Raw genomic sequence first — 27,586 nt, forward strand, 5'->3', positions numbered from 1 at the left:
ATAGCTGATTTCTCATAGAGCTACAGCTAGTTTACTAACCTCATTTACTACAGGTAATCTAGTATTCCAATTAAACTTTTTATGAGCCATCCACCATGTTGTATACAGCTTGCCTTGTTTTTTGCTTAACTATGTAACACTGTTTTCTTCATTATCAGACTTTTTCCAAATTTTGAAAAATTATCTTTTTTTTTTCTGTATTACACTACCATGGTTCTTTATGTCTCTGAGGAATTATATTTTTTTACATACTTCATCAGATGCTTCCTGAATACCTTTTTTTTATGTTTTTCAATATATTTTCCACAAAGCATCATATTATGCATCTGAACATTTTTATAGCATTTCACTTTTTTTATTTCTTAGGCTAAACCTCTATTCCACTATATACTCCCTCAAAACCATCTGTGGCTGCACCAACATGCCCGTTCTTTACATACAATTGGCCTCTCATTTTTCCCAACATTTTTCAAAAAATTTTAAAAATGTAGAGTTCTTTTTTTCTTCCCCTTGTTTTTTATGTTATTGGTGTATATACTGAAGTTATATTAAAAACTCCAATAGCTAATCTTGATATTATACAATAGCTTTTCTTAATATTATCACACTCATTCACTTTTCTAATCTCTTTTTTTTTCTTTCTCAAACATAATATTTTTTCTTGGCTTAAAAGTATTCGTTTCCTAGGTAAATTCTTGTGTTATTTTCATTTACTATAGTTTTTATTAAAACTTAAGCATTATATTTTTTATTGTTATTATGTTATTATTATTATTTTGATTATAAGTTTTGTTATTAATATTTTTGTTATTATTATTACTAATGTTATTGAAATAGTTTAATTATTTTAATATATTTTGTTTTAATATTTTAAACAACTTAAAATTATGAATGAAAACGTTTCTTACAGTTTTCTTTTTTCTAGGACGAAAAGTGTCTTGTGTTTTTACTGCGTGTCTGCTATCAACTTAATGAACATTGGAGTTTTCACTTTGATGTTTTTAAAACATTGTGGGATCATGTTAATAAAATGATGGTGAGATGTTTTATTGAAATGTATTTTATGAAAGTTTTAAAGCATTTTTAAAACAAAATTCTTGACCTTTACTTTTTGTATTCATAATTGTTTTATTTAATTTTTAAAGGGTTATTTATATTAAATGGTTAAAAAATAATTAAACTGCTTTTTTTTTCTCCAACAAATGGCAATTTGTTTACTTTGAAGTGAAAATATAACCTATAAATTATATTTGTGATGCTCGTGGTAGTTTTTAGGTAAAGTTGAAATCCTGTTATATTGGATATAGCTTTTCAAAACCCAAGTGCATTTTTTGTTCTGTTTCGAACAAAATACACAAAATGAAAACAAATAAAATATATTTGTATATATTTGGTGTATTTGCTATTTGAAAAAGAAATAAATCGTTTGCCAATGAAACAAGACTAGCAGTAAGCAACCCGTAACCGTGGGTTATTAGTAATTAAATCATTGCTTATATATAACGACAAAAAAATAATACATTAACATCGTTAAGCTCTTTTTAAAATCTGTTACACACAGCAGGTACCATAAAAAGAAAGCCATGTAAAGCCTGCCAACACCTAAAAAAAGAAATAAAAAATAATTACAATTTGTTATTACAAAAGTATCATTTGCATTTTATTGTTAGTAGAATATAACAGGTAATAATATAACAAAAAATATAAAGAATTAAAAAAATAGCTATAACAGCCCAGCTCTATCAACACTAAACACAGAAACAATAGTGCATAGCATAAGATATTTGTAAGCACACGTTACAGACATTACTATGTTTCTCCAAAATAATTAAAAAAGAAAAGATTATGAAAAGGCTAGACAACTTAACGTAAAAACACGATTAAATAACACCACAAATTAATAAGATGTTTTATCAACTAAAATACTTGAACTAAAAAGATTTTATTTGTTTCAATATTTAACAATTATGGTTAAACAATTTAAATATTTATATCATAAAATAGCAAACAACTCGTAAAATATTTTATATACGTGGTCAATTATGGTATTAAGAAATATGTAAGAGCTCAGTAATTACATGTTTTATTGATGCTCCCTGTACTAATTCTCATTTAACTCTCATCTAAGAGAGAGAGGGAGAGAAAGTGTTTCCAAAGCAGCATACTAAAAAAAGTAAAAGACACGCAGTAAATAATATTAACTGGTTTTATTAAGTTGCCAGTAAACAAAACTATTTTTACCTTTATTATTTGAAGTTCCAGCTTCTCTCTAACGTTTGACTAATGACTAATAGAGTAAATTTCATATCATTAAATTTACAAAATTAAAACTGTGTTTCAACAGTAAGCAAACTAATCAAGTGATGACAAAGGCAACTAAAAAAAAGAAGAACATAATTATGTTTGAATTTATAAAAAAATTTAAAATCATTTTAATTTAAAACTGTTATCAACTGTTATTATAATTAGTAAAATCCATTTTTAGTATTGTTCCAAAGTGTTTAAAATCAAATAAACAAACATTAACACTGCTTGACACTGAACTCTGGCAAGTAAGTTTTCTGCTTGCCGAGTAGCATATTTTACATTTCAGCAATAACTAATTTCACCTTGCCTAGCTTTATCTCTTTCATTTGGACAACTTTCAACTTTTCAACTTCACTGTATTCTTTAAACATACTACCAGTAGTATTACTATTGTTACAATTGGATAATAAATAAATGTAAAAGAATCTTACAAATTGTGATCTTTTCTAATTAAAGACTATATTTTAATATAAGATTAATTGAAATCCATGTCTTTTTTTAAGTATATAAACAGAAAAGCAATAACATAAACAGAAAAGCAAAAAACCTGGAACAAACATTTTCTTAATTAAAACTTATTTAAAAAAGTTAAATAAAGCTATAGGACTTGTTACATTGTTGATGGCGAAACTACAAAACAGCCTGGTCTAATATTATGATCATTTCCAAGGTCGTTTACATGTTTGTGTAAGGCATCATACTGCTTGCTTCTCTGTTTAGGTTAATTGTCTAATTAAAAGTCTATAATTGTAATACTGAGAAATGTAGCATGATTTCTAACCAATGTAGCACATTCAGGGTGGTGAACCAATTGATAATGCCAACCAGCATCACCTCTTGGAAAAAATAGAGAATAAACCATAGGATCTAAGTTGGTAGACATACTTGATATATTTTTAAGAGGATGACCTCTTGGTAAATAATAACTTCCCTAGAAGCAGTTGGAGCACCATCTTTGCCAACAAATACAACTGCAACATCATGAGATTATAGCAACGTCTATCTGGCCCTTCAAGTAAAGTCAGTCTTATAACCGAGACTGAGCAACCTTCTGTAGCTGTTCGGCAAATTTCTTCATCTTCCACTTCAGTTATGTTTTTAAATGCAGGAGAAATTAGGTTCTCTTCACTAATAAAATTTTGCAATCGAAACATTTAACCATTTAAGCAAAGATCATAACCACATTGTCGCATTCTAAAATTTACTGCTGAAAGTGCTTCATAGATGTATAGTTGACAATATGTCGGCGGAACATCTTGATTTGGCCTAAGATTACATATACAATACAATATTCTTATGACTTTAAAAAAATATATATATCAGCTAGGAGATGTTTGAAAAAAAAATTAACTTAGCTTTAGATTCATCAGATTATGTATTATGTACAACATAAATACATAATCTGATAAATCTAAAATAAAATATCTAGTGAATAAGTAAATAAATAAGAAAAACATTACATACAAAAAATGAAAGTCAATGTACCTTATAGAGAAAAACTGTTGTGATTTACCAGAGTAGTAGTTGTTAAATATTATTATTTCATGTCAGCTTTTAGAAAATAATTTATGCTGGTACATCATGATTCCAAATTATTTATAGCAAAATCATATAATAAACAGTGCTAAAGACAAAAAATCAAATTGAGATAAAATAAATTGCATATATGACAAAATAATTTCTATTCCTTATTATTTTTCCTAAGAATATAAAATATTACATATAGATATAGAGAAATATAAAATAGATTGAAATAAACGCAAACTTATGTATATAAACTTACATAACCACAAACAACAGTCTTACTTTATTTAACTTTTCATATTAAATACATAAATAAAATTTTATTCTCATTATTCTTTCTACAAAAAATAATCTTAATATATAAATAAGAAAATGAATTGAACTTACTAAAAAAGCCATCAGCTCCTCCTAACTGCTCTAGAAAATAAAACAAAACTTGGTTAAAATGCTCTAAAAAGACTAACAACAAAACTGAAACAGTTTACTAAAAAAGAAATATTGTACTCAAAAAACTATTTTACCAGTCATTTTAGTTCTAACTTCTTCTAAAAAATGAAAACAGGCTTTAAAAATTAGAAAAATAAAAACAACCAACAACAAACAATTATTTAAATTTTTATTTTAAACAATGAACAACATCAATTCTTCTTGAAAATAAGAACATATTAGCTCTAATTTGCTTGTTGACCTTACTCGAGAAACCGCATAAAACATATATCAACGCATAAAGAAGTCTAGAAACTACTTAAAAACTAAGAATTAGTGTATTTTACAGAATACAGAACTATAATTAACAATACGAACAATAGGCGTAACTATGTGCACTAATAATATTCATTGCGCTATTAATATTTAGATGTATGGAGTTGAATGGGAAAAAAATATGCTAATCAAGAAGAATATACTTCATATGAAGTTAATGCTGATTAATATTTTTTAACCATGAAACTGTTTAAACTATTGTTAGTAACAACAACATTATTAAATCTCGCTATTTAAAAAAGTAAGAAAAAATAATGTCACTATTTAAACTAGTATGAAAAAGTAATTTCACTATTTAAAAAAAGTAAGAACAAACTCTAGTTGGAAAATTGGCTTGTACTAACTTACAAATTATTTATTAATAATTGAGTTTCTATGAGCTTCATTTGCTCAAAAAATATGATCAAATCAGCATTGGTTTTTAGTTATATTGGTAAATATTTTTTATTAATAAAAACCAGAGTGTAGTAAGAAAAACATGCTGTTTTTAGGTAGTACAAACTTATTTTTTCAAACAGAAGAATATATTTATACCACTAAAGAATCCCTTTAAGCAGCATTGTTTCAAACTTTTCAGCCACCTACTTTTATATCTCAAAATACAAGTTTTGGTCATGGGTATGATTACAGCCTTGACAGACAATATGTATAACACTTTTGTACATTAAGGTGGGCTGAAAAATGAAAAAATTTAACAATTCAGAAATGTCCTTCTCTAATACCTGGTTTTTGATTTATAAAACACATTTTTATCTGACCCACTTAGGTTCAAGTCTCAAAATGTAAAATTTTTGACATTTTTATGGGTTAAAAATGCTAAAATAATCATAAATGCATAATAAAATACGCTAGAAGTATCAAATAGGTACCAAATGATGCAGAGTTAAATTTAGAACATTGTTTATTCAAATAACTTTTTTTTCTAAAAACTCTATTTATGAAGTTATTACCAAATATAAGTTTTTTTATTGTTTTTTCGTTGAAATATTGACATATATTACAAAAATATGACAACAAACACTTTCAATATATTATAGCTATGTTCAAATATCAAGATATAAAATCTTTACAACTGTAATGCAGTGGTTATTTATATATAAAACACAAAAAAATATAAAACATTTTAAATAAAAATAAAATCACTTTTTGATGTGAAATTTTTAATTAGTTTCCTGTACCTAATTTTGTTTCAAATAACTCCAGCCCTGTGATTGTGTCCAACCACAGATGCTGAAGCTTCTTTAACAAGTTTTCAAATGTCAACATTTTACACTCTTATCTTAACTTAGGTGGTTTTTTGATAAATTGAAGTATTTTATCTTCTTCAATCAGTCTCAAAACCAGTGGAATTTGTTCCATTGGGAAGATGGTGTCATTTTATAATAACATACAGCTTTGAAATTAATCTTAAGCTTTAGAAATACTCTTATATCTTCATTCAATGAGGTATAATCACTTTCACTAACATTGGTTAGTGAAAGTGATTTATTATTTTTATCACTCTCAACACTTATCCCTACAAAATCATTTTCTTTGCCATGAAAGTAGAAACTACATAAATTTTATAGCAGTTTTTTATAAAAACTGCTATAAAAACTAAATAAATATTTTTTATTGAATATTTATTTAGTAAAAAATAATATAAAAAAAAAGAAAGCTAATTTTAAGTAAAAAACAGGAAGAGAGGGGAATTGATTAATCTACAAAGAGGTTAATCTAAAAAGGCCAGAAAAATTTTGACAATTTTTTAATTTACAATTAAATTTGCCATAAAAACATTTATTTTCTTCAATCATAAATATCACATATATATAATATAGTGTTTATTTAAAATATAAATGACTTAAAAATTGTATATAACTGCAACATTTCATGGAATTCAGATATGACACTTTCAGGCTTTGTGCAAACTCTGCACTCAGCATGTTTGATGACAGTCATCACTCCACTTTTTGAAAAAAAGCTCAAAATAAGAGAAAAGTGGACTTACATAATTTGAATGTTTCCCCTCTATAAAAAAATATAAAATTTTTTTAAGAATATGGGTTAAGAATGTTATGAGTTAACCCAAGATTCTTAACCTAAAATTCTTAACCCCAAGATTATTAAACTAAGATTCTTAACCCATAACATTCTTAACCCATATTCTTAAAGAAATTTTATAATTTTTTATAGAGGGGAAACATTCAAATTATGTGAGTTCACTTTTTTCTTATTTTGAGTTTTTTTTCAAAAAGTGGAGTGATGACTGTCATCACATATTCATGCTATTTTATTAATTAATTGCACTGATATTTGGCGTAGGTGTGTGTGTGAAGAGGGGGAGGGGGGGAGCAATCTTTTTATTGTATTTTTCCTATTCATTGCCTCTTTTTTTGCCTTAAATTTTTTAATTTGACATAGGAATGAACATACTTTTTAGAGTTTTTGCTTTTGGAGCGTTGGATGCATTTGGAGTTTGCATCATGCCTTTTTTTCATCTTTGCATCAAACCTGTCTTACATCAAAAATCCTTGTAACATTCACCCATATAACATTCAACAATATATTATTCGATTGCAATAATATTATTGCAATTGCCTATTTGCAAACAAATAGTTTTAAATTGTGTTCTTTGTACAATGCCAAGTGGAATTTGGTTGGCTTGTGTTAGTTCTTCCTGAACATCGTGTACATCATATTCATCATTGTCTTGAAAGTTAATGTTATATGGAACTTTTAATCCTCAGCAAGTGCAAAGGTTTTTCATTAAAATGCAAGTAAAACATATTTTGCAGTATATTGTAACGGTGAGCTTATGTTAGGGAGCACTGAAGTGCTCCACCTCTCTTGTGACCTCCAATGGTTTTTTAGATGACCCAGGGATTTGATCCACATCACTAATTACTTGAAGGTGAGTTTTAATAAAATATACTTTCTCTGGTGTAGTTGGCTGATTAATTGGTGTAATCATGACTGGTAGCAACCTGTATTCTGAGTCTACAAAAAGGAAATCTGCATTAGAATCATATTCCAATGTCTTTTTTAATGCAGAATTAAAAAAAATAAAAATCTTCATCCAGAATACTTTTTGACAACAACTATGAAAAAGGAAAAAAGCTATTTTTAAGTAAACTTCTATAAATCAACTCTTTTAAACTTCATTCGTAACATTCTTTTAATAACAAGCATGTTTATAAATTAAGTTCAAATTATTGTTCCTTCTTTGTTGCTTTTTTTTTTTTGAATTGACTAATAATTTTTACCAATTACATTTTCAAAACTCCCAGTAATTTTGATAAAACCCTAGATATTGGCACTTTTGTTTCTGAAGAAATTGGGTTGCTTCTCAATGTGATTAGTGACAAATCATTGTTAATGTGTTGACAGTATCTCTATTTATTTTTAAACAAATAAAATTTTTGAACACATTCTACACCAGAGTAATTATTTAAAGCTACATGCTGAGCCTAACACCAAATTTGATCTTGATCAATTTAACTAAATTTCCTTTTTAACTAAAACTAAATAAACCTATTAAAACAAGTTAATGACCTATGATCGTTATACTTAATGAGATATGTACCATTTAATAAAAAAACTGTGAAAAAACTGTAAATGTTTATAAAGATATAGTTGTTTTTTTGGTAATATACACAGTTATTCAATAATTATGTGTGTGTGTATATATATATATATGTGTGTATATATATACATATATATATATATATATATATATATATATATATATATATATATATATATATATATATATATATATATATATATATATATATATATATATATATATATATATATATATATATATATATGTATGTATAAATTAGATATGATAAGTTTAGCTTAACTATCTTAATGGTTGTTGTAAATTGGTAATATTATAAAAAAATATAACAATATTATTATGATATAATATTATACAATGTTATATTACTACAATTTATGATATAACATGATGCAATTATATTTGTGTTAAAATCTATGATTATTGTTAACTTTGTTATAATATATACAATTTATATACATAAATTGTATATGTTTCAAAGAGATTCTTCATTATATATTCTTCTGACAATATAAACATATATGAATCATAATAATATTACACCATTTTTAATATTTAGTGATTTTAACGTTACGCCAAATTAAGGCAGCTCATAACTAATATAACTTTTCTTGCTTAAAGTGAGCTGAGTCTCCTAAGTGAGAATAGTACCAAAGCACTTAGCAAGACACAATCTCAACTTATCTGTCATACAAATTATTCTAATTTTTCCACCTAGTCACATCATTTAGTCACAATCATTCACATCAACAAATTAGATAAGTTTCAAAATTTTTCATCAACTTATATTGGAAGCAACTTTGCAATTTTGTTGAATTTTTTTATCATTGTCATTTTATTATCCCTATAAAAACAACAGTTTTATTTTGCTGAATTTTTTTATCACTGCCACAAAACAACTTCTATTTACGTTACTGTGATAATAAATTACATCGGTTACTTTTTACAAAAAAAAAAAAAATCATTAAATTCATTTTTGTTTTAATTAAGTTGTCCATCTCGAATATATTATTTGTTTTAATCGTTAATTAAATTAATTTATTTTGTGTAGTATTTGGGTGCAGTACAATATGGTGTAGGGTGTAGCACAGTATGTTGTAGGGCAGTAATAGAATGCAGTCAAATTTGAGTAATCTTTATTTACATCTATTATGTGTTGGAATATTTGTTTGATTATATGCAACATAAGTAGAATTTTTTTATCATTTGAAAAATTTGCATATTTTTCTCAACCTTATTGAGACGTTTTGCATCTAAGTTGTGACTATAGCTTAAAGTCATTGTTGTATAGTAATGTTCCATGTGTTCTTATTTCTATTGGAAATCAATTTATTGATTAAATTATTTGATTTATTTGAATCTTGTTTGCTGTCTTATGCATTGTTAACATTTTTCAAATAGCTTGTGTTGACGATCTTGAATTAACATCATTTATATTTTTTGTATTAGCCTTCGTATCATCAAAAAAATTTAAGTAATCTTGACTCATACATCAATCATGCTGCTCAAATTACACCATTGATAAAGTTTGATGCATGCAAACAAGTTGTTTCTGAACAAGTTATTCTTAACGGTGAAATACAAAGTTTTGATTTGTTCTGTGGTGTTCTTGAAAGAATTGTTATAAGAGTAAAAGATCTATCTCCACAATTTTTATCGCAGATTAAGGGAAGGTTTGTGCAAATTTTATTTTAAAAATTATAAAGTTTTTTGTGTGTTAATGTATGTATTTTTGTTTTTTAAATAACTTTATTTGTTACAATAGAATTTTGTCTAAGTTTCATAAGCGACGAATGGAAGACATTACTCCAGTTGATTTTGAAAGATTTGGAACTTTATTTTTAAAAAGTGCAATAGTCTTTGATTCGATGGATATAGTTCACAAAATGTGTTCACATATAACATGCATTTCTTTTGACCATAAAAGTTTTTCAATAAAAAAATCTATTTTTCTAGTGCTGTTTACTGGAGTATTGATTTGCAAAAATGAGAAATATCAAATAGACTATCTCATTGAAAAAATTGTTGAACTTTTTACTAAAGTGGTTGCAAAGCATTGTCTACAAGATACAACACACCAGGATACATGGAGTTTAATTTGTTTTTACTTTGAATGCATGGAGCAATCCCTTGATTTTGTAACTTTTCTTCCTGGCGAAGAAAAACTGTTGTGTCCTGCTTATAGTAAACTTCTTACAATAATGTCAAGGACAGAAAGACTGGTAGTCCTAAGGCATATAAAAATTATTTTTAGCTGTTCTTATATTCAAGGAAAATTGAAAGACCTCTTGATTAATCAATTATGGACTGTTGTGTTTAGTCACATTGAAGAAGTAGGATCAGATGATCTTGTTGCAGATTTACTTGCTGATTTTACTGTGCTTTCATTATTAAGGTAGTTTTAAAATTTTTATCTTTCTAGAAGTTTTAAAAAATTAATAAAAGTATTTGATAAAAAATTTGTTTTTAATGTTTCAGTAAAGAAATTGCACCCGTAAAATTTCAAGAACTTTTTTCAAAGTTTTCAAATAGCACTTCACATTCGCTTAATTTTAAATGTATTTATTTATCAAAAGTTCTATTATCGTCTGAAGTTATAAATTTGCTTTCTCATGAAGAGCAATCCTATCATAAAAATTTACTTATTAATACTTGGATTCATTGTGTTTTATTGTCAAACGTCAACAAAATCAATTCTTTGGAATTTACTAGAGCATTGTTTGAAATAAAAGAGTTTTCTAACTACATTAAAAACATTGATGATACAAAGTTTCCCCCTTGCGACTTTTCTTCGCTGGTACTTCTTAAATTTATTGTAGGAATTGGTAGATCGCATATGATACAACAATCTATCACAGAGGCGTTTAGTTTTCGCAAAACTATTGATATTTTTTTCCGAAATGTTCTTGATATATGTAGACCTGTTTTAATGAGTTGTGAATGTATGAAGACTGTGGAGCTGATGTTTATTGTGAATGGAAACTTAGTTAAATACTGTGCTAAAGCTATTTATAGTAAAGTAAGTTTTTTTGTTTGATTTAATTGTATAATAGTATTATATAATATTAATATGGAATTATTGTTATTAGTTAATATTATTATTTTTATTTTCTATTTATTTTAAAATCTATAGTACTTTTTTTGTTGTTGAATTAAAAATTGAATTAAAAATTTTTTTTTTTGTAATAAAACAATTCATATCATACAAATTTATTATAAATAATTATAATTATAACTTTTTTATAAATTTTTTTGTTTATATTACTTAAATCTTGGTTGATAATCTGAGATCTGAGAAAAATCTTTTTAGTTTTTACGGAAACTATCTGAAGTAGAATAGGGGAAATTGGGAAGTTATGAAATGTAACATTAGATAAAATTGATTTTAACAAAAATATATAATTATAATGATGTGCTGCTGCTTATGCTTCCCCATTCTCCTCTACTATTAAATTTAAAATTAATAAAAGCACTCAACTGACTTTGCTACTAGTGCTACTACTACTGCTACTTGCTACTACTGCAACCAGTAATTTTTTATTATTAACATATTTTTTTTTAGTCATCCCCAGTTTGTTTGCTTCCTCAGATGTTAGATTTATTTGTTCTTCCATTAAATTCTTCTAAGAAACCTTTTCCGCCTCTTTTTCTTGAAAAATCCACTGAACACTTGCATTTAGTAAGTTTTTTTTTAAATTTTTTAATTTAATTTTTATAAAAATTTTTTGTTGGTAAAATGTATAAATTGATTATATTATTTATATAATGATAACTTTACAATTTTCAATTATTATTTTTATTTTTGTTGTTAATAACTATTTACAATGTATTTTTCTTTTCTATGTTTTATATTCAGCTTTATTTTAAATTATTGATATAAGTTTATTCAAACTTATACCAATATTTTATATCCTTGTTTTTCACAAATTCTTTTAAGAGCTGTAAGTCTAGACAAGGTGCCCATATTGCATTTGTTGCTTGATACCAGACTAAAACAAGTCTAACAACAAATGTGCATATATTAAATAGGCCTTTTTTTTTCATTCTTGTTTAACTTGAATTGCTTCCTTTGGCTATCCATTTGGTTCTGTGAAGACCATTTAAAAGAAATGCCCTTTTTAGGAACTTCTCCAAAAAATATTATTGTAAGTTCTAGCAACTATTTGTAATCATCATGTGGCTGATATTCTTGAAGTTGTTCAGCAGCAAATTGAATAATGTTATCTGTAATATCTGCAACCAATTGAGCAGCATAAGCATTTAGAATTACCATTTTATTTTTAACAACAAAATATATGGCCTAGTTGAACAACCAATCGAAGTGGTGACAACAGCTTTCAGCATAATCTCCATAACATGATAGTGACAGGCAAAACACATGCATTTTACACAATCTTTAATTTTTGCTCAATAATAGCTTCATGAACAGCTGATGAAGTTGATTCTCCTGTTACCGAAGGCATTTTGGGGACATCAAATAGCTGATCAACATCACCAGGCACTAAAACAGCTAAGCATATAACAAATAATTTCTCACTTGTGTCTCCCAAAAGCTTTCCATCCCAATGGATAGTTAGTGGAACTTCGGGTTTAAATTTTTTTGAAAGCTGTTCAGCTATTAAACGTCAATGTTTAGTTTGATTTCTACAAATTGCATAAAAACTGATCCTGTATTATTCTGGTTTTAAGCTAACAGTTTCAATGCAGGGATAAGTTCTAGGGGAGCTTTGGGATCACTCAGTTTAGCTACATCCAGACTGGCAGCTAACTTCTCATTAAAATCTGCTGTTTTTTACTGCTCCTTCTGCATACTGTTCTGTTTGATGAGGACGCAGACAATAAACATTTCTCCATTATCTCACCCTCACTTTCGTCTTGGTTACCTTCTGATGATGATTATAATAATACTAATTGTTTTTTACACTGGTTATATACCTCTGCATTTGCTCTTCTCTTTTTAAATTCTGCCTGTATTTTCATTTTCCTGGCTTCTTTTCTTGCTAGTGCTGTATCTACTCCTAACATCTTACCACTATGACCATCGTCATGTTGTGCCATCAAAAACTATTTATCTTCTTCAATTTTTATCATGTCTAATGCATTTGCATAAGCAATGTCAAATAGGATGCTTAAACTTTCTTTCCAGTTATTTTCTTTCACTTTCAAAGATTCTGAACATTTAGCTTTATTTTCCTTATTTTTCTTTAACTTTTCTCACTCATGATATAGCTCTTCAATCTTATTCACAACACGTTTTTTTAACCTTGTCGGAATATACATAAGCCTTATTTCATAATTCAATTACTCTAACAGCAGTTGAATGACAAGCTTCTCTAATAGCTCTGTTTGTAACTAAAAAACATTAATTCTCTCATTACTTCATCTCCTCTCTCTCTCTCTCTCTCTCTCTCTCTCTCTCTCTCTCTCTCTCTCTCTCTCTCTCTCTCTCTCCTCTCTCTCTCCTCTCTCTCTCTCTCCTCTCTCTCTCTAACTCCCATGAAATCTAAAAGATTTCAGTTCGGTACTAGAGTGTCATACATAGCTGACATTAGGTTGGCAAAATTTTGCTTTCTATTTTTTACATCCTGTTACAAAAGGGTTAATGATTAATTGGTTTAAAAAGCTTTACTTTTAATAACTATATTTTTGGCATATTATAACTGTATGTTTGGCACACTTATAACAACTATATTTTTGGCATATTTGTAATAACTATAATAACTATATGTTTTGCATATTATTTATATTGTTTTGTATAAATGACTTGACCAGATACATGTGGAAAGTATAATATTTTGCTCCATAAGTCTTAAAGCTCCAAAACAATTAGATAGATTCTCTCTCTTCATTCTATAGCAATGGATTCACACAGTTTGAAGCATTTAATGATTTTTTTAAGGCATTAACTTTTACCTAGCAGCTGAAATGGAATAGCATGTTACATGAATATGAAATTTGTTTACTATCTAATTAAAGACACTTTTATTGAGTTTTCAAATATTTAAAAAAAAAAAAAAAAACAGTTGCAAAATATAAAAATAACCAGTTAGATACTAATATATTACTTATTAGAATTTTCTGTGTGTAACACCGTAATGCTTTTTTTTTAATTGCTTCAATAAAAAAACCTTACTTGTTTCAAATTTTAAAAAAGGTAAAAATGTTTCTTAATAAATGTTTTTCAAATATTTTTCTTCTCCGCATGTGTTTATCATAACTTCTCCACATGTGTTTATCATAACTTCTCCACATGTGTTTATCATAACTTCTCCACATGTGTTTATCATAACTACACATTTTTTTAACATAACTTAAAATTGTTGTATTACATAAAATTAAAATAGCGTAAACATATAAATGAACTAATATAATAAATTAATATTATCTAATAAAAAAAATTAAAAACATAAATAATAATACAAAATATAAATAAAATAAAACTTGATGACAATATTCGCACTAAAATTTTGAGTAAAAAATGCTTGAGAACATTTAAAAAGTTTTATTAACTTTTGAATGACTTATGTAAATGAATTTGAGAAAAATGTAAAAATGAGTTGTAAAAAAAAAAGAATGATTATTTTTAATAAAAAATCATTCTTTTTTGTATAAGTAATAATTTAATAATAATCTTTTTTGTATTGAGAAATAATATTTCTAACATAATAAAACAAATAATTACAATAAATAATGAACTCATATAGAATAAATATATTTTTTATGTTACTTTTCCATGCACTTTTATAGATTCAGGTTGGCAGATGAATGTTGTTGCAAAGATGAATCTTTCTGGTTCAGTTTTATTTCTGCTTGTTCTTTTTACATCTTTTTATGTACCATCATTAAATATTTATCTTCTCTAAATCACCTTTATTCTCTATCATTTTTACATCTTTTTATGTATCATCATTAAATATTTTTATTTATCTTCTCTAAATCACCTTTATTCTCTATCATTTTTACATCTTTTTATGTATCATCATTAAATATTTTTATTTATCTTCTCTAAATCACCTCTAAATTTTATTCTCATATTCTCTATCATTTTTACTCTACTACGTCTTTACTCTATTTGTTTTTTATTTAAATTGGCCAAGCTCTCTTTTGCGAGATCCAAATACCAGTATTTTTGATGAGTTTAATGATTATCATACCACTAACCAGTTAAGTAAAATAAATCTGGGGCCTAGGTTGGTTTAGGATTATTTAGGAGAGATCATCACCATCATCATCATCATGGTGGTGCTTTAGTGGTGATGATGTTGAGCTCTCTCTGATTTTACATCCATCTTAACTTTTTCCAGGAAAGAAATTTTGATACCAATTATCTTTATGCTTTACACGTAAAACAATCTTGACTGTTTCTGACAAGTTCTATCAAATAGCCAACTTTACCTTCTTCTTGCATGATGTGATAGCAAAGCCTAATTTTTAAACATTACTGTTTCAATACCGAGTTAATAAATTTTATATAAAACTTATCAAATTATTTAAAGGTATCAAAGTCTATGATCTCTCTAAATCTTTTTAGGCTAAGCTCTATATTTCTCAGTTTACTAAATCTAATGTCAGAGGTTAGGTTCTAAATACTTATGGAAAATCTTCAACAGTGTCGTTAACAATGACAAGTCTAACCATTTAAACCATCTCATCAGTAAGCATCTCTTTTAGATGGGTCTAATCTTATTGCACCTCCAAGAATAAAGTAGAATTATTTGCAAAGAACTCCAGAACTCTCCTTGATACTCATAATAATCTTGATACTCATAATAACCTTGTTTTTCTGCATTTTGAAAAAAGATATCTGTGATTTTTGAATGCTGATCTTCTTCATTAGGTTGTTTTATATTATATATCTTGGAAAGTTTTTGAGGTAATGAATTATTCTTTTTAAACCGCATCATCAAAGTTGTCCTTGAAGGTTAACGACCTTCATTTTCATTAACTCTTCTTTACATCTTCTTGGATTACAGACCTCTCATGTAAGCTATATACACAATCCATTGCAAAGTTAGTATCTGCTAAGGTTTCCTCTCTTTATTGTGTCTTCTCATTCTGCCAGTCTTGAGCCATTATCCCATTGTTGCAAGGTCACATCAAGGTAACAAACAAGCTATTATCTCTAGTTCTATCAATAATAATTCTTGCTTAACTTGTCATTCAGCAAAGTTGCATCCTTTTACTGTATCTGTCCCTTCATGCTCTAAAAATTTTTATTCATCTAGTTTCTTTCCTTGTACGTTAATGGAACTCCCATCTTCATGTTTTCCCAACTCATACAATTTACATTTTTTCTATTCTTCTGTCAACCATTTTTCTTTCTTTTTAATATTCTTTGTTCTCCGGTAACTTAAATAGTAATTCTTTTCTTTCTCTTTAATACTGTCAACCATTATCTTTGTCTTTAATATTCTTTGCTCTCTGGTAACTAAAATAGTGATTGTTTGCAGTGTTGTTGGGACTGAATTAGTTTTGAAAAAATATATATATATATTTGAATTTTTTTTTCTTCAATTTTTTCGGTAAAATAATAAGCTTATTTTTTGCTTTAATGTTAATGGTTTATTTTTTATTCATAAACTATAATAAATTTATTTTTACAGCTTTTCATTTACTGATTTTCCAGGCCTTAAATTATTTTTTCACTAAATTGTTTTTCAACTTTTGTAGAAGCTAGGTACAGTGCAGGCTATGCCTAATGCATAAGACTTATGTCCTTTACTTTAGACTTTATACCCACATAAGCCCTACTTGGGGTAACACAAGGTTCCATCCTTATTTTCATATTGTTTCTCAACTGCATCAATGATCTTCATATACACAAAATTATTTTCTGAAAGTGTCCTAATCTACTATTTATGTATATAAAAGTTCACTACACTACAAAAGTAGGCACTTCTTCAGAAAATAGTTCTTCAGAATAGTTCTTCAGAAAATACTTCTTCAGAAAATAGTTATTTAAACCGATAAACTAAATTTTATGTGTTTATGTGGAGTTGATATTTTACCGGGGCCTGGGCCGAGTTTGATAAAATATAGCCGGGACCGGGTGTGTGGCTGGGGCTGCATAAACCATTAAACATCCTAAAGTATATTTTTTTAATTCAAAATTCATGTTATATTTTGTATATATATGTATATATAAACATCATTATGATCAACATGATCATCATAATCATCATTACCATCATCATCATCATCATCATCATCATCATCATCATCATCATCATCATCATCATCATCATCATCATCATCATCATCATCATCATCATCATGTCTTTAGCTTCCTCTTTTATGCTGTTTCTCTATCATAAACAATCTAGAGCATTTTCTTCCCTTAACTAAACCTCATTCAAACAATATTCAAGGCACTCTCTTCAAGTTTTCTTATTTTTACCATTACTATCTTCTCCTGAAGCTGCTACCTCTCTACATGCGGATACCTAAATCACTTTAATCTTCTCTAAAAGATGTCCGATAAGATGTTTTTTTCTCATCTGTCAAAGACTGCCTCCTTTTCTTATCTTGCTAGAGTCACACCACACATCCATCTGATCATCTTCTCTTTTGTCAAATGCTACACCATATAAATACTAAAGTTTATATTACAATGAAAGGATATTTTATGACAGCATCTAAATAAATAGCAAACATATGTTTATATCCATAATATATATGCATAAAGCACATCTTGGAAGCTTTTATTCCTGATGGAATAAAGGTTTAGAAGCTTTTATTAATTCTCTTAAATTTTAAGTCAAACCTCATTCTACTCCACATTTTTTGCCATCTTGAACAGTTGCTTTATTAAACATTAATCATGTTTTTCATCTTTTTTACAAGAACATCTCTCTTAAGAACAAATGTCCTTTTATTATTGCAATAAGCTAATGTAAAAAAGTCCTGTCGGATGTTAAGCTCTGTTATTCTCAGTTTACTAAATGTTATATCTTATCTCAGATGTTAGGTTCTAGAGACTTTTGGTTAGTCTTATTAACTAAACAGTGTCATTAACTAAAGTAAGTCTAATATTTAATCTCTAATTCATGGGTCTTTTTACTTCTCCCCAGAATAAAGTAGAGTTTTTTGCAAAAAATCTTACTCTAATTTGACTCTTGAATCTAATGGCCACACTCTTCCTTTCAGTTAGATTAACCCATTATTAGACATCAAAATCACTATGGCTTCTAATGCTAAAGTTAATTCTCAATTAAAAACTTCTACAGTTTGAGCTCCAGACAAGGTTTCATCATAGTCTTAAAAACTGTTCTCCAAAACTCTCCTCAGTTTTTGCTAAACTTTCAAAAGTGCTACATAAGTGGTTCCAATTTTCAAAAACTGTAGAAAATACTTTGACCTCTCCAACTATTCTTCAATTAGTCTTCACTCTGTTATTAGTTACTTTATATAAAGGTTTTGAGGTTATTAAATTATTTCTTTCTAACTGCAGTAATAAAGTTATTCTTGAAGAGCTACGCTCTTCTTTATTTCAAATAACTTTAAGGGTACCACAAAATTCTATCTTTGCTCTTGTAATGTTTTTTGTCTACAATAACAATCCTCATGAAAGTTTTACATCTAAAGTGCCTCTATAAGCTGGCGACTCAAATTTATACGCTTGTCTTGACAAAAAGTCTTCACTTATAGCTTAGCACAAGCAGCCGGTTTTCAATCTGATCTCTCTTCTGTAGCAGCCTATGGCTTGCACTGGCTTGTGGATTTAAATTCTGCACTTTAAATCCACAATTTTTGTCAGACAACAAAACTCATTTTTTCACCGCAAAAAATATTACGATATTGTTGGTATTCCTATATTGACGAATAATACCCTCTTACTCTCTGACAAAGTCTTAAAGCACATTGTAAATGTTTTTAGACCTGGTTTATCTGCCAAGCTTGAGCCTCTCTCCCATTGTTGTAAGGTTGCATGTCTTTCTTTTTTCTACAAATACTATCATGGTCAATGCTCAAACCAGCTATCATCTCTATTATGATAAACCAAAACTCATTCCTACTTTGCTTCTTATTCAGCAAGTTGTATCCTTTTACTGTATCTGTCCCTTCATGCTATAAAAACTTATATCATACCAGTTTTTTCTTTGCACATCAAAAAGCCTTATAACTTTTCCCCATCTTCATGTTTTGCTTTTTAATACATCCTACAACTTATAAAGTATTCAGTTAAAAAATCTTGTCCCAATGAAAATTTTATATGTTTTTACCACAAATGTTTATAATAAGAAAAATGTTTATTACTCTTAATATACAACGTGTTTATTTTAGTACTTAGTCATATGTCCTTTATATTATTATAATTGAAAGGTCAACTTTTATAATAATAGCATAATAATAAATTTAAATAACAGAAAGTAAAAATTTTTAAATCAAAAATGCAAAATGTTTTTGATTAGTAGCACTCTTTAATTTAAAATAAAAGAATAAGTTAACATTTCCCTGACAATCTAAATAATAAGAAATTCTGTGAGTTTATGATTTGTGGTAGTAAATGACCGCGGCCCCAGCTTAAAATTATTTTTTTACTTTTTGCAAACCCAGCCCTGAAAATTATTAGATTAACAGGGTTTGATAGCTGGAGCCTGAAAAAATTTTTATAGTACTTAACATATTATAGTTTTATGCTTACATTCACTATTTATTAAATACTGGCATACGTTTATATATTTTTAAAATCTAATTTACTTCCAACAAGATTGCAAGCAATCATTATAAAGTTATGAGTTACTTTCAAATAGAGAACAAGTTAAAATACTAGGAAAGGTATAAGTGAAGGTTTAAAGTTGTATAAAAAAGGAAAAAATGAAGATGGGTAAGAGATAAAAGGTTTTTTTGATGTTCAAAGAAAAAAACTGAATTAATAAAAGTTTTTATAGCAAGTTTTTATGCAATTGAAAAGTGAAGATTTTTTTGTTGAGCTGTCAGCAAATAGAGCCACTATAGATTTCATGAAGATCGTTATTGTAGATATGAAACAATACAGGAGCAAAGATAGAACCTTGTGGTACCCTAAAGTTATTTAAAATAAAAAAGAGCGTAGCTCTTCAAGAATAACTTTATTACTGCAGTTAGAAAGAAATAATTTAATAACCTCAAAACCTTTATATAAAGTAACTAATAACAGAGTGAAGACTAATTTAAGAGGTCAAAGAGTTTTCTAAAATTGGAACCACTTATGTAGCGCTTTTGGAAAGTTTAGCAAAAATTGAAGAGAGTTCTGGAGAACACTTTTTAAAGACTATGATGGAAATCTTGTCTGGAGCTCAAACTGTAGAAGTTTTTAATTGAGAATTAACTTTAGCATTAGAAGCCATAGTGATTTTGATGTCTAATAATGGGTTAATCTAACTGAAAGGAAGAGTGTGGCCATTAGATTCAAGAGTCAAATTAGAGTAAGATTTTTTGCAAAAAACTCTACTTTATTCTGGGGAGAAGTAAAAAGACCCATGAATTAGAGATTAAATATTAGACTTACTTTAGTTAATGACACTGTTTAGTTAATAAGACTAACCAAAAGTCTCTAGAACCTAACATCTGAGACAAGATATAACATTTAGTAAACTGAGAATAACAGAGCTTAACATCCGACAGGACTTTTTTACATTAGCTTATTGCAATAATAAAAGGACATTTGTTCTTAAGAGAGATGTTCTTGTAAAAAAGATGAAAAACATGATTAATGTTTAATAAAGCAACTGTTCAAGATGGCAAAAAATGTGGAGTAGAATGAGGTTTGACTTAAAATTTAAGAGAATTAATAAAAGCTTCTAAACCTTTATTCCATCAGGAATAAAAGCTTTCAAGATGTGCTTTATGCATATATATTATGGATATAAACATATGTTTGCTATTTATTTAGATGCTGTCATAAAATATCCTTTCATTGTAATATAAACTTTAGTATTTATATGGTGTAGTATTTGAAAAAAGAGAAGATGATCAGATGGATGTGTGACTCTAGCAAGACAAGAAAAGGAGGCATAATCTTAGACAGATTAGAAAAAGCATTGTATCAAACAACGATTGTTAGAAAAGATTAGTAATTTAGGTATCAGCATGTAGAGAGGTAGCATCTTCAGTAGAAAATGGTAGTGATAAAAGTAAAAAAATTAAAGAGAGTGCCTTACATATTGTATGAAGGAGCTTTAAGAAGAAAAAAAGTGCTCTAGGTTGTTTATAATCGAGAAACAGCATAAAAGAGTAAGGCTAAAGCCTGATGATGATGATCAACATCATCATCATCATGATTATCATCATCAGACTTAAGCCTTCCTCTTTTATGCTGTTTTTCTAATATAAAAAATCTAGAGCATTTTTTTTGCTTCTCAACTCATTAAGTCCCAATTTATTTTATGCAATATATTTATATTTTATTTCAGATAATTCCTATTGTTTTGAGTCACATTAACAAAATAATATATTTATTTTATTATATATTGTTGTATTAGTATTATTTTAGCTTGTCGTCGTTTGAGCCACTGGGACGTGGGGGTAATATTTTAAGATATTTTAAGTAATAAAAAATTAATTATAAACAATCTTTATTTGCATCATAGAACCATAAAAATAAGTAAATACATAATTATTGTGCAGATAAGAATGTTAATGTTCAAGGTCTTGTGTGATATGAAGCAAAACAAGAAATACACAAAGTTACATTTGTTACAAAATGTACAAGGTTTAGCTGTACAAAGTCTATGTTGACAACTTCTCTGATTTTCTCTCTTCAAAGTAGTATGATTTTTCCATCAAACCTTTCATCTGGAAGCACTTTCCTCTCTGAAGATAACATTTCACAGGCCTTCTTTTTTCATGTCTTTGATGTGATACCAGCTTTTTACTTCAGGACTGATGAAGTCAAAATTTATTTCAAGGGTTACACTTCTATTATTGTTCTATCTAATTATTGTGACTTCATTCTTTTTATTGAATTTGAAACAATATTTACCTCATGGATTTTTGTCAACTATTTTTGCTGACATAAGTGAGCACTTGCAAGTTCTATTTTCTCTGATGGTACCACTTGCACATAACCCCTTATCCTTCAATATTGTCAATAAATGAAAGCTGGTAAAAAAGTTATCAAAAAATATGATTAAAAAGTTATCAAAAAATATGATTAAAAAATAAAATTATGATTAGATGGAGTCTCAATACCTTCCAAACAGTCGAGAACAACTTTTTCACCTAATGATTAACTATTACTCAAATTAGAAGAAACTTTTCCACCATATAAAGAAAAATCATAACAATACCCATCCACACCACACATAGCCCACAATTTATATCTAAATGTCATGGGTTTTTCTCTGATAAATTGTTTTAAAAAGTTTCTCCCATAATAATGAACAATCATTTCATCAACTTACAATTCGGAATGAAAATAACCCCATTTTTTTAAATTAGCATTTTTATCAAACAAAGGTCACATTTTAAAACTTCAATCTCTTTATTTTGCTTTTTTGTTGTCTTGAAAGTGTATTATAGATTTCAACTCTAAATATTAATTTCTACTAAATGCCTTTTTAATTATTTTCACACCTAGATCTTCATCTTCTGACCAGTAATCTTTCTGACTTGACAACGTATGGTAGCCAGATAAAATCAGAAATCCAACAAATGTTCTTATATCATCAAATGCAACATGGATTGAGTGTTTATTTTTATATTTAAATGCGTATCTCCTTGTTTCTTCAACAATTTAAACTAGAAACATCCTTAAAAAAAGCATTTAAATATTTTTAAGAACTTAAAAATTAGTTGGTTTGCTTTTGATATTGTCTTGAAGGTTTTGCTCAGAATTATTACTGAAAGTATTGTACTGAGGGTTTGAGTCTATCCATAATTGATAGTACCTCATTGACTTCTTTTATGCTATTTCAATCGTTTCACGTTCACTTTAATTTCCAGTTTGGTTATGTATTTGAATCTCAAGTTATTCTGGAATATCACTTAAAAAAAATATTTTTTTTCAAGTGATGTTCCATTTTAAAAAAAAAAAACTTAAAAACAAATAACTTTTTGCTTCTTCCAATATTATGAAAACTCTATTCTTTTTCAAAGACATATCAAAGCCTGAAATAAAAATAAAAAATACTAATAAAATATGATGTACTTTATTATATTTTATAACCTGTATTACCAGTGTTCTCATTTGAGTACACAGACTTTAGAGCAGAATTATTTTGTAAAAATTTAAAAATAACAACATAAAAATACGACAGAGTATTAGTATAAAACTGCAGAATATGAAAATCGAGTATTGAGTTACTTACTTCAAAGAAAGTCGTTTTCTAGCTGGTAAACACAATCTTGCAGCAAGCACTAATAAATCTCTTCCAACTAATGAATAAATTGTAATTGGAGTCGAGTTAGACTGATCTCTTATCTGGTAAAATACATCAGGGGTATGTCACCAGTGCTGCCAATGTAAACAAATAAAATATCTCCCATTTTTAAGTCGGTAAAAAATATTTCCCTACTGTCCTTAATTGAGGACACTGGAACGGGTTAAAGCTCATCAACAAATGATCATGATCATGATGATCATGATGACAATAATGATGATGATTGTGATGATCATTATCATCATGATAATGATAATAATGATGATCATATTGATCATATTGATGTTTATATATGTATATATATATACAAAATATAACATGAATTTTGAATTAAAAATATATACTTTAGGATGAATAAATGTTTTTGCAACCCCGGTCACTAACCCGGCTCTTGCTATATTTTATCAAACCCGGCCCCGGTCAAATATCAACCTCGATCACTTAATAATTTGTGGTGAAAATTTTGTTTTGAGGCCATAACAGTTAAAGCAAAATAAAGTCATTTGATTAGCAAAAAATATGCCAAAAAAGCAATGAAGAGAAGAGAAAAAGTTAATTAAAAGTGAACCACCACACTTTAATGGCAAAAGGATTATTATACAATTTTATTTAAATATTTCTGATTCAGAGAAAAAAAGTTCTTGGTAAAATAGTTAAAATAAAAATGACAAAAAGATTTATTTTTTAAATAAACCAACAATCCATACTAAATTCTAACCATACTAAATTCTAAATAAAATGATTAAAATAAAGCATTTGCCTTATCAATGCACTCCATCTGGCTTATAGTTATGTCAGACTGTGTGTACACTTTGCTGCTCATTGAAACAAAAATGGAGAAAAACCATAAATATAATTATGTATATATATTAAAAAAAACAAACTATAAAATATAAATAACATAACATTGAAGTTGATATTTTTTTGGTTTTTTTAAAAGTATATATATGTATATGTATATATATATATATATATATATATATATATATATATATATATATATATATATATATATATATATATATATATATATATATATATATATTTATATACACATATATACATACATACATACATACATGCATGCATGCATGCATGCATGCATACATACATACATACATACCTGCATACATGCATAGATGCATACGTACATATAGAAATTGATAAAGAGTTTTGATTTTTTTGATATTAGTTTTTGTCTGGTTTGATTGCCTTGGATTTTAAGAAAGATGATTTTCTTGCAAGAAAAATTAAAGAGATATTTCATAGATATTTTGTTCAGTCTTCTGTTCAATGTTTTATCAATCGGTCATCAAATCCTTTTTTGGTATAGTATTTTAATGTTGTATTGTTAAAAAAAGTTTATGAAAATGAGAGATGAAAATTTTGCATTATTAGGATGTTTAAATATTCAAATAATTTTATAATACTTTTTTTACTTCAATTATTTATATATCTATCAAATATGTTTTTCATATTTATTATTTTTATTTCTTAATGTAACCTCTTCTTATCTTTATAAAGATAGCTTTGAAAGAATCTCCCGAAGGAATGACTTCTAAACAGTCCAGGTTTTGATATATTTTTAATCAAATTTTTTTTTTTTTTTCTTTTGATAATTTTAAATAATTTTTTTTAATTTTAAATTTAGAGACTACAAATATTTTGTATTAAATCTCTTACGTGATCATTTCTTATATCTTCCTCAACCTCCAGAACAGCTTGCTGCTGTAAATATGCTTTGTAGTTACTTTTTTTCCTTCTATTAGTTAACTTACCTTCTTATGCAAGTTTTTTTCTCTCTATAGGTTCTTTATTTTATATCAAGTTTACTACAAACAGCAGATTCTGAAGAAGAGTTAATAAAGTGAGATTTTTAAAAAATTTTCCTGAATTATTTTTGAATTTCTTATGGTTTTGAATATTGCTTGAGTTTTTTATTTGTAGTTGTGCAGACATGGTTCTAATAAAAATTCTCAATTGCCTTTTGGCTTGTGAAAAACTAAGAGGAAAAGGTGAACCACCTTATGTCAGGCAATTAGGTATACATTTTTACACTCTTTATTTATCAGTTTTTGTTTATTTATATTATTGTTATTATTTAAGTTTTTTATGTTAAATATATAAAATTATAAAACATCAAGTTGACAAAAATATCTATATTTATATACTTTTATATCTTATTTTATTTTAAATAACTTTACAATAATAAAATAAATATTTTAGATTTTAATTCTTGGAGGCATTTTCAATCTACACTTGTGCTTACACTTAAAAAAACATGGTTAAAACTCTTAGGCAAGCATGTTATCAGGGTGTAAAAGTTATTTTATATACAAATTATGATTTTAACACATAAAAACTTTTTTAGCATAAAATAAATCATTTTTACATGTTTTTTCAAGATAAATTGTTTAAGGATGTTTTTATTAAATATAGTTCTTATTTTTGAAATTTTTGTATGATTTTCCTTCTTTTGAGACCCAACATGGCATACTTTTGAAGAAATTTTTTTGATAATATTAGGGACTCTATATATTAGGGACCCTTTTGATAATATTAGGGACCCTGATAGTATTTAATAGTTTTTAAGCCACCCTTATTTAATTTTTTTTTTCGATAATTTTTAAATCCAGTATTATTTTCTGATATAGAACATATTTAGGTGGTGAGAGGCAGACATTTTCAAGAAAGTTGTTTTTTGGGACACCCTAGAGCATATGACTACTGGCAGAATCAACCAGGCAACTAAACCGAACAGGGTTGGAGCAACAAGCGGGCTTGCTCTTACTAAATTTATTATTAGAAATTTAATATAAAAAAAAAATACATAGATAATTTTGTCAACTTGATGTTTTATATTTTTGTTATCATTATTACTAATATTTTATTAGCTTAACTTATATTTTTATTATACGACTTATATTTATTTATAATGGTTATTTATGGATTTATCACTTGCATCTAGTTATGAGTATACTAAAGGTTATTTTTGATGCATCATACAAAAAATGTAGCATGTAAGTTTTAATATTAAATGAAACTATACTAGTTACTTTTTATATAATATAATACAATGATATTACATTTTTATATGGCATGAACCAATGAAATTACATTTTTATATAATATGAACTAATGCATCATAATGTAACATTGAACATTAACCAATGGCATAAATTTATTAAGTAACAAATGAAATGACATTAAACATGAACCAACAATCTAACATAGAAGAAATAAAACTTTTATATATTATATTAAAAGTCACATATAACAGCATTTTAGAAGTTACATATAACATATAATAAAATTTACAATATAATTTAGAAAATGCATTCTGTAAAATATATACTATTTTTTAGTGAATCACATTTAGCAACCATACTAATCAGTTTTGCATCTGAAAAAATTTCTTCTCAACGAGTATGTGACAAGTTAAATTGAATCTTATTTTCATTTTTCAAGGGTTTTTTTTTTAAAAGTAAAATTTTCTTTTATTTAAAAATATTGTTTTTAGGGTATGATTCTAGATACACTAGCACTAGTGGGAAGTTTAAATATATCTGTTCTTAAGATTGCAATACCTTCCCTACACAAGCTTGTTCTTGAAGAAGAAAAAAGAGGTGGGGGAGATAATAACATAGATTTGAGGTGAAAATTTATTTATATTTATTAGGTCCAAAAACTTTTTTTTTTAGCATGAAAATATTAAGGAAGTGTTAGCAAGTATTTAAGGTTAAGAAAAATTGGTACTATAAAATATAATTATTACAAATTATTATTTTTATGAATAAAGTTGATTTCAAAAGATAAAAAAAAACAACATAAAAACTTGAAAAAATAAGAAATTAAGTTATAGTATATTTAAGCATTTAAATAACTTACAAAATAAAATAAATAACAACTTTTGACAATTAAGATCTTGTTAACAGTTTTTGATTAGATTAGATTAGATTTAAAATGGATAGAAAAGAGGCTGCACAGTTTACTTTAATAAAATTGAGTAACAGAATTTCTGTGCTTAGATTCAAAGTGTTATATTTCAATTGCTTATATTTATATA

General features: G+C 26.9%; 1 protein-coding gene across 3 annotated transcripts in view; it reads left to right on the forward strand.

Annotated features, from left to right (window-relative positions):
• Nucleotides 1-27,586, forward strand: part of LOC101236770 (protein MMS22-like) — a 52,401-nt gene that overhangs the window by 19,052 nt on the left and 5,763 nt on the right. For all 3 annotated transcript variants that reach the window (XM_065793051.1, XM_065793053.1, XM_065793052.1), the window contains exons 12-24: nucleotides 926-1,036; nucleotides 9,608-9,831; nucleotides 9,924-10,553; nucleotides 10,637-11,177; nucleotides 11,721-11,837; nucleotides 24,713-24,847; nucleotides 25,045-25,091; nucleotides 25,172-25,250; nucleotides 25,329-25,387; nucleotides 25,468-25,562; nucleotides 26,489-26,540; nucleotides 26,886-26,946; nucleotides 27,041-27,174. In XM_065793051.1, coding sequence (XP_065649123.1) covers nucleotides 926-1,036; nucleotides 9,608-9,831; nucleotides 9,924-10,553; nucleotides 10,637-11,177; nucleotides 11,721-11,837; nucleotides 24,713-24,847; nucleotides 25,045-25,091; nucleotides 25,172-25,250; nucleotides 25,329-25,387; nucleotides 25,468-25,562; nucleotides 26,489-26,540; nucleotides 26,886-26,946; nucleotides 27,041-27,174 — 2,285 coding nt within the window. The remainder of the gene's footprint in view (nucleotides 1-925; nucleotides 1,037-9,607; nucleotides 9,832-9,923; nucleotides 10,554-10,636; nucleotides 11,178-11,720; nucleotides 11,838-24,712; nucleotides 24,848-25,044; nucleotides 25,092-25,171; nucleotides 25,251-25,328; nucleotides 25,388-25,467; nucleotides 25,563-26,488; nucleotides 26,541-26,885; nucleotides 26,947-27,040; nucleotides 27,175-27,586) is intronic.

This window comes from Hydra vulgaris, chromosome 03 (assembly GCF_038396675.1).
Source record: "Hydra vulgaris chromosome 03, alternate assembly HydraT2T_AEP".
Taxonomy (NCBI): Eukaryota; Metazoa; Cnidaria; class Hydrozoa; order Anthoathecata; family Hydridae; genus Hydra; species Hydra vulgaris.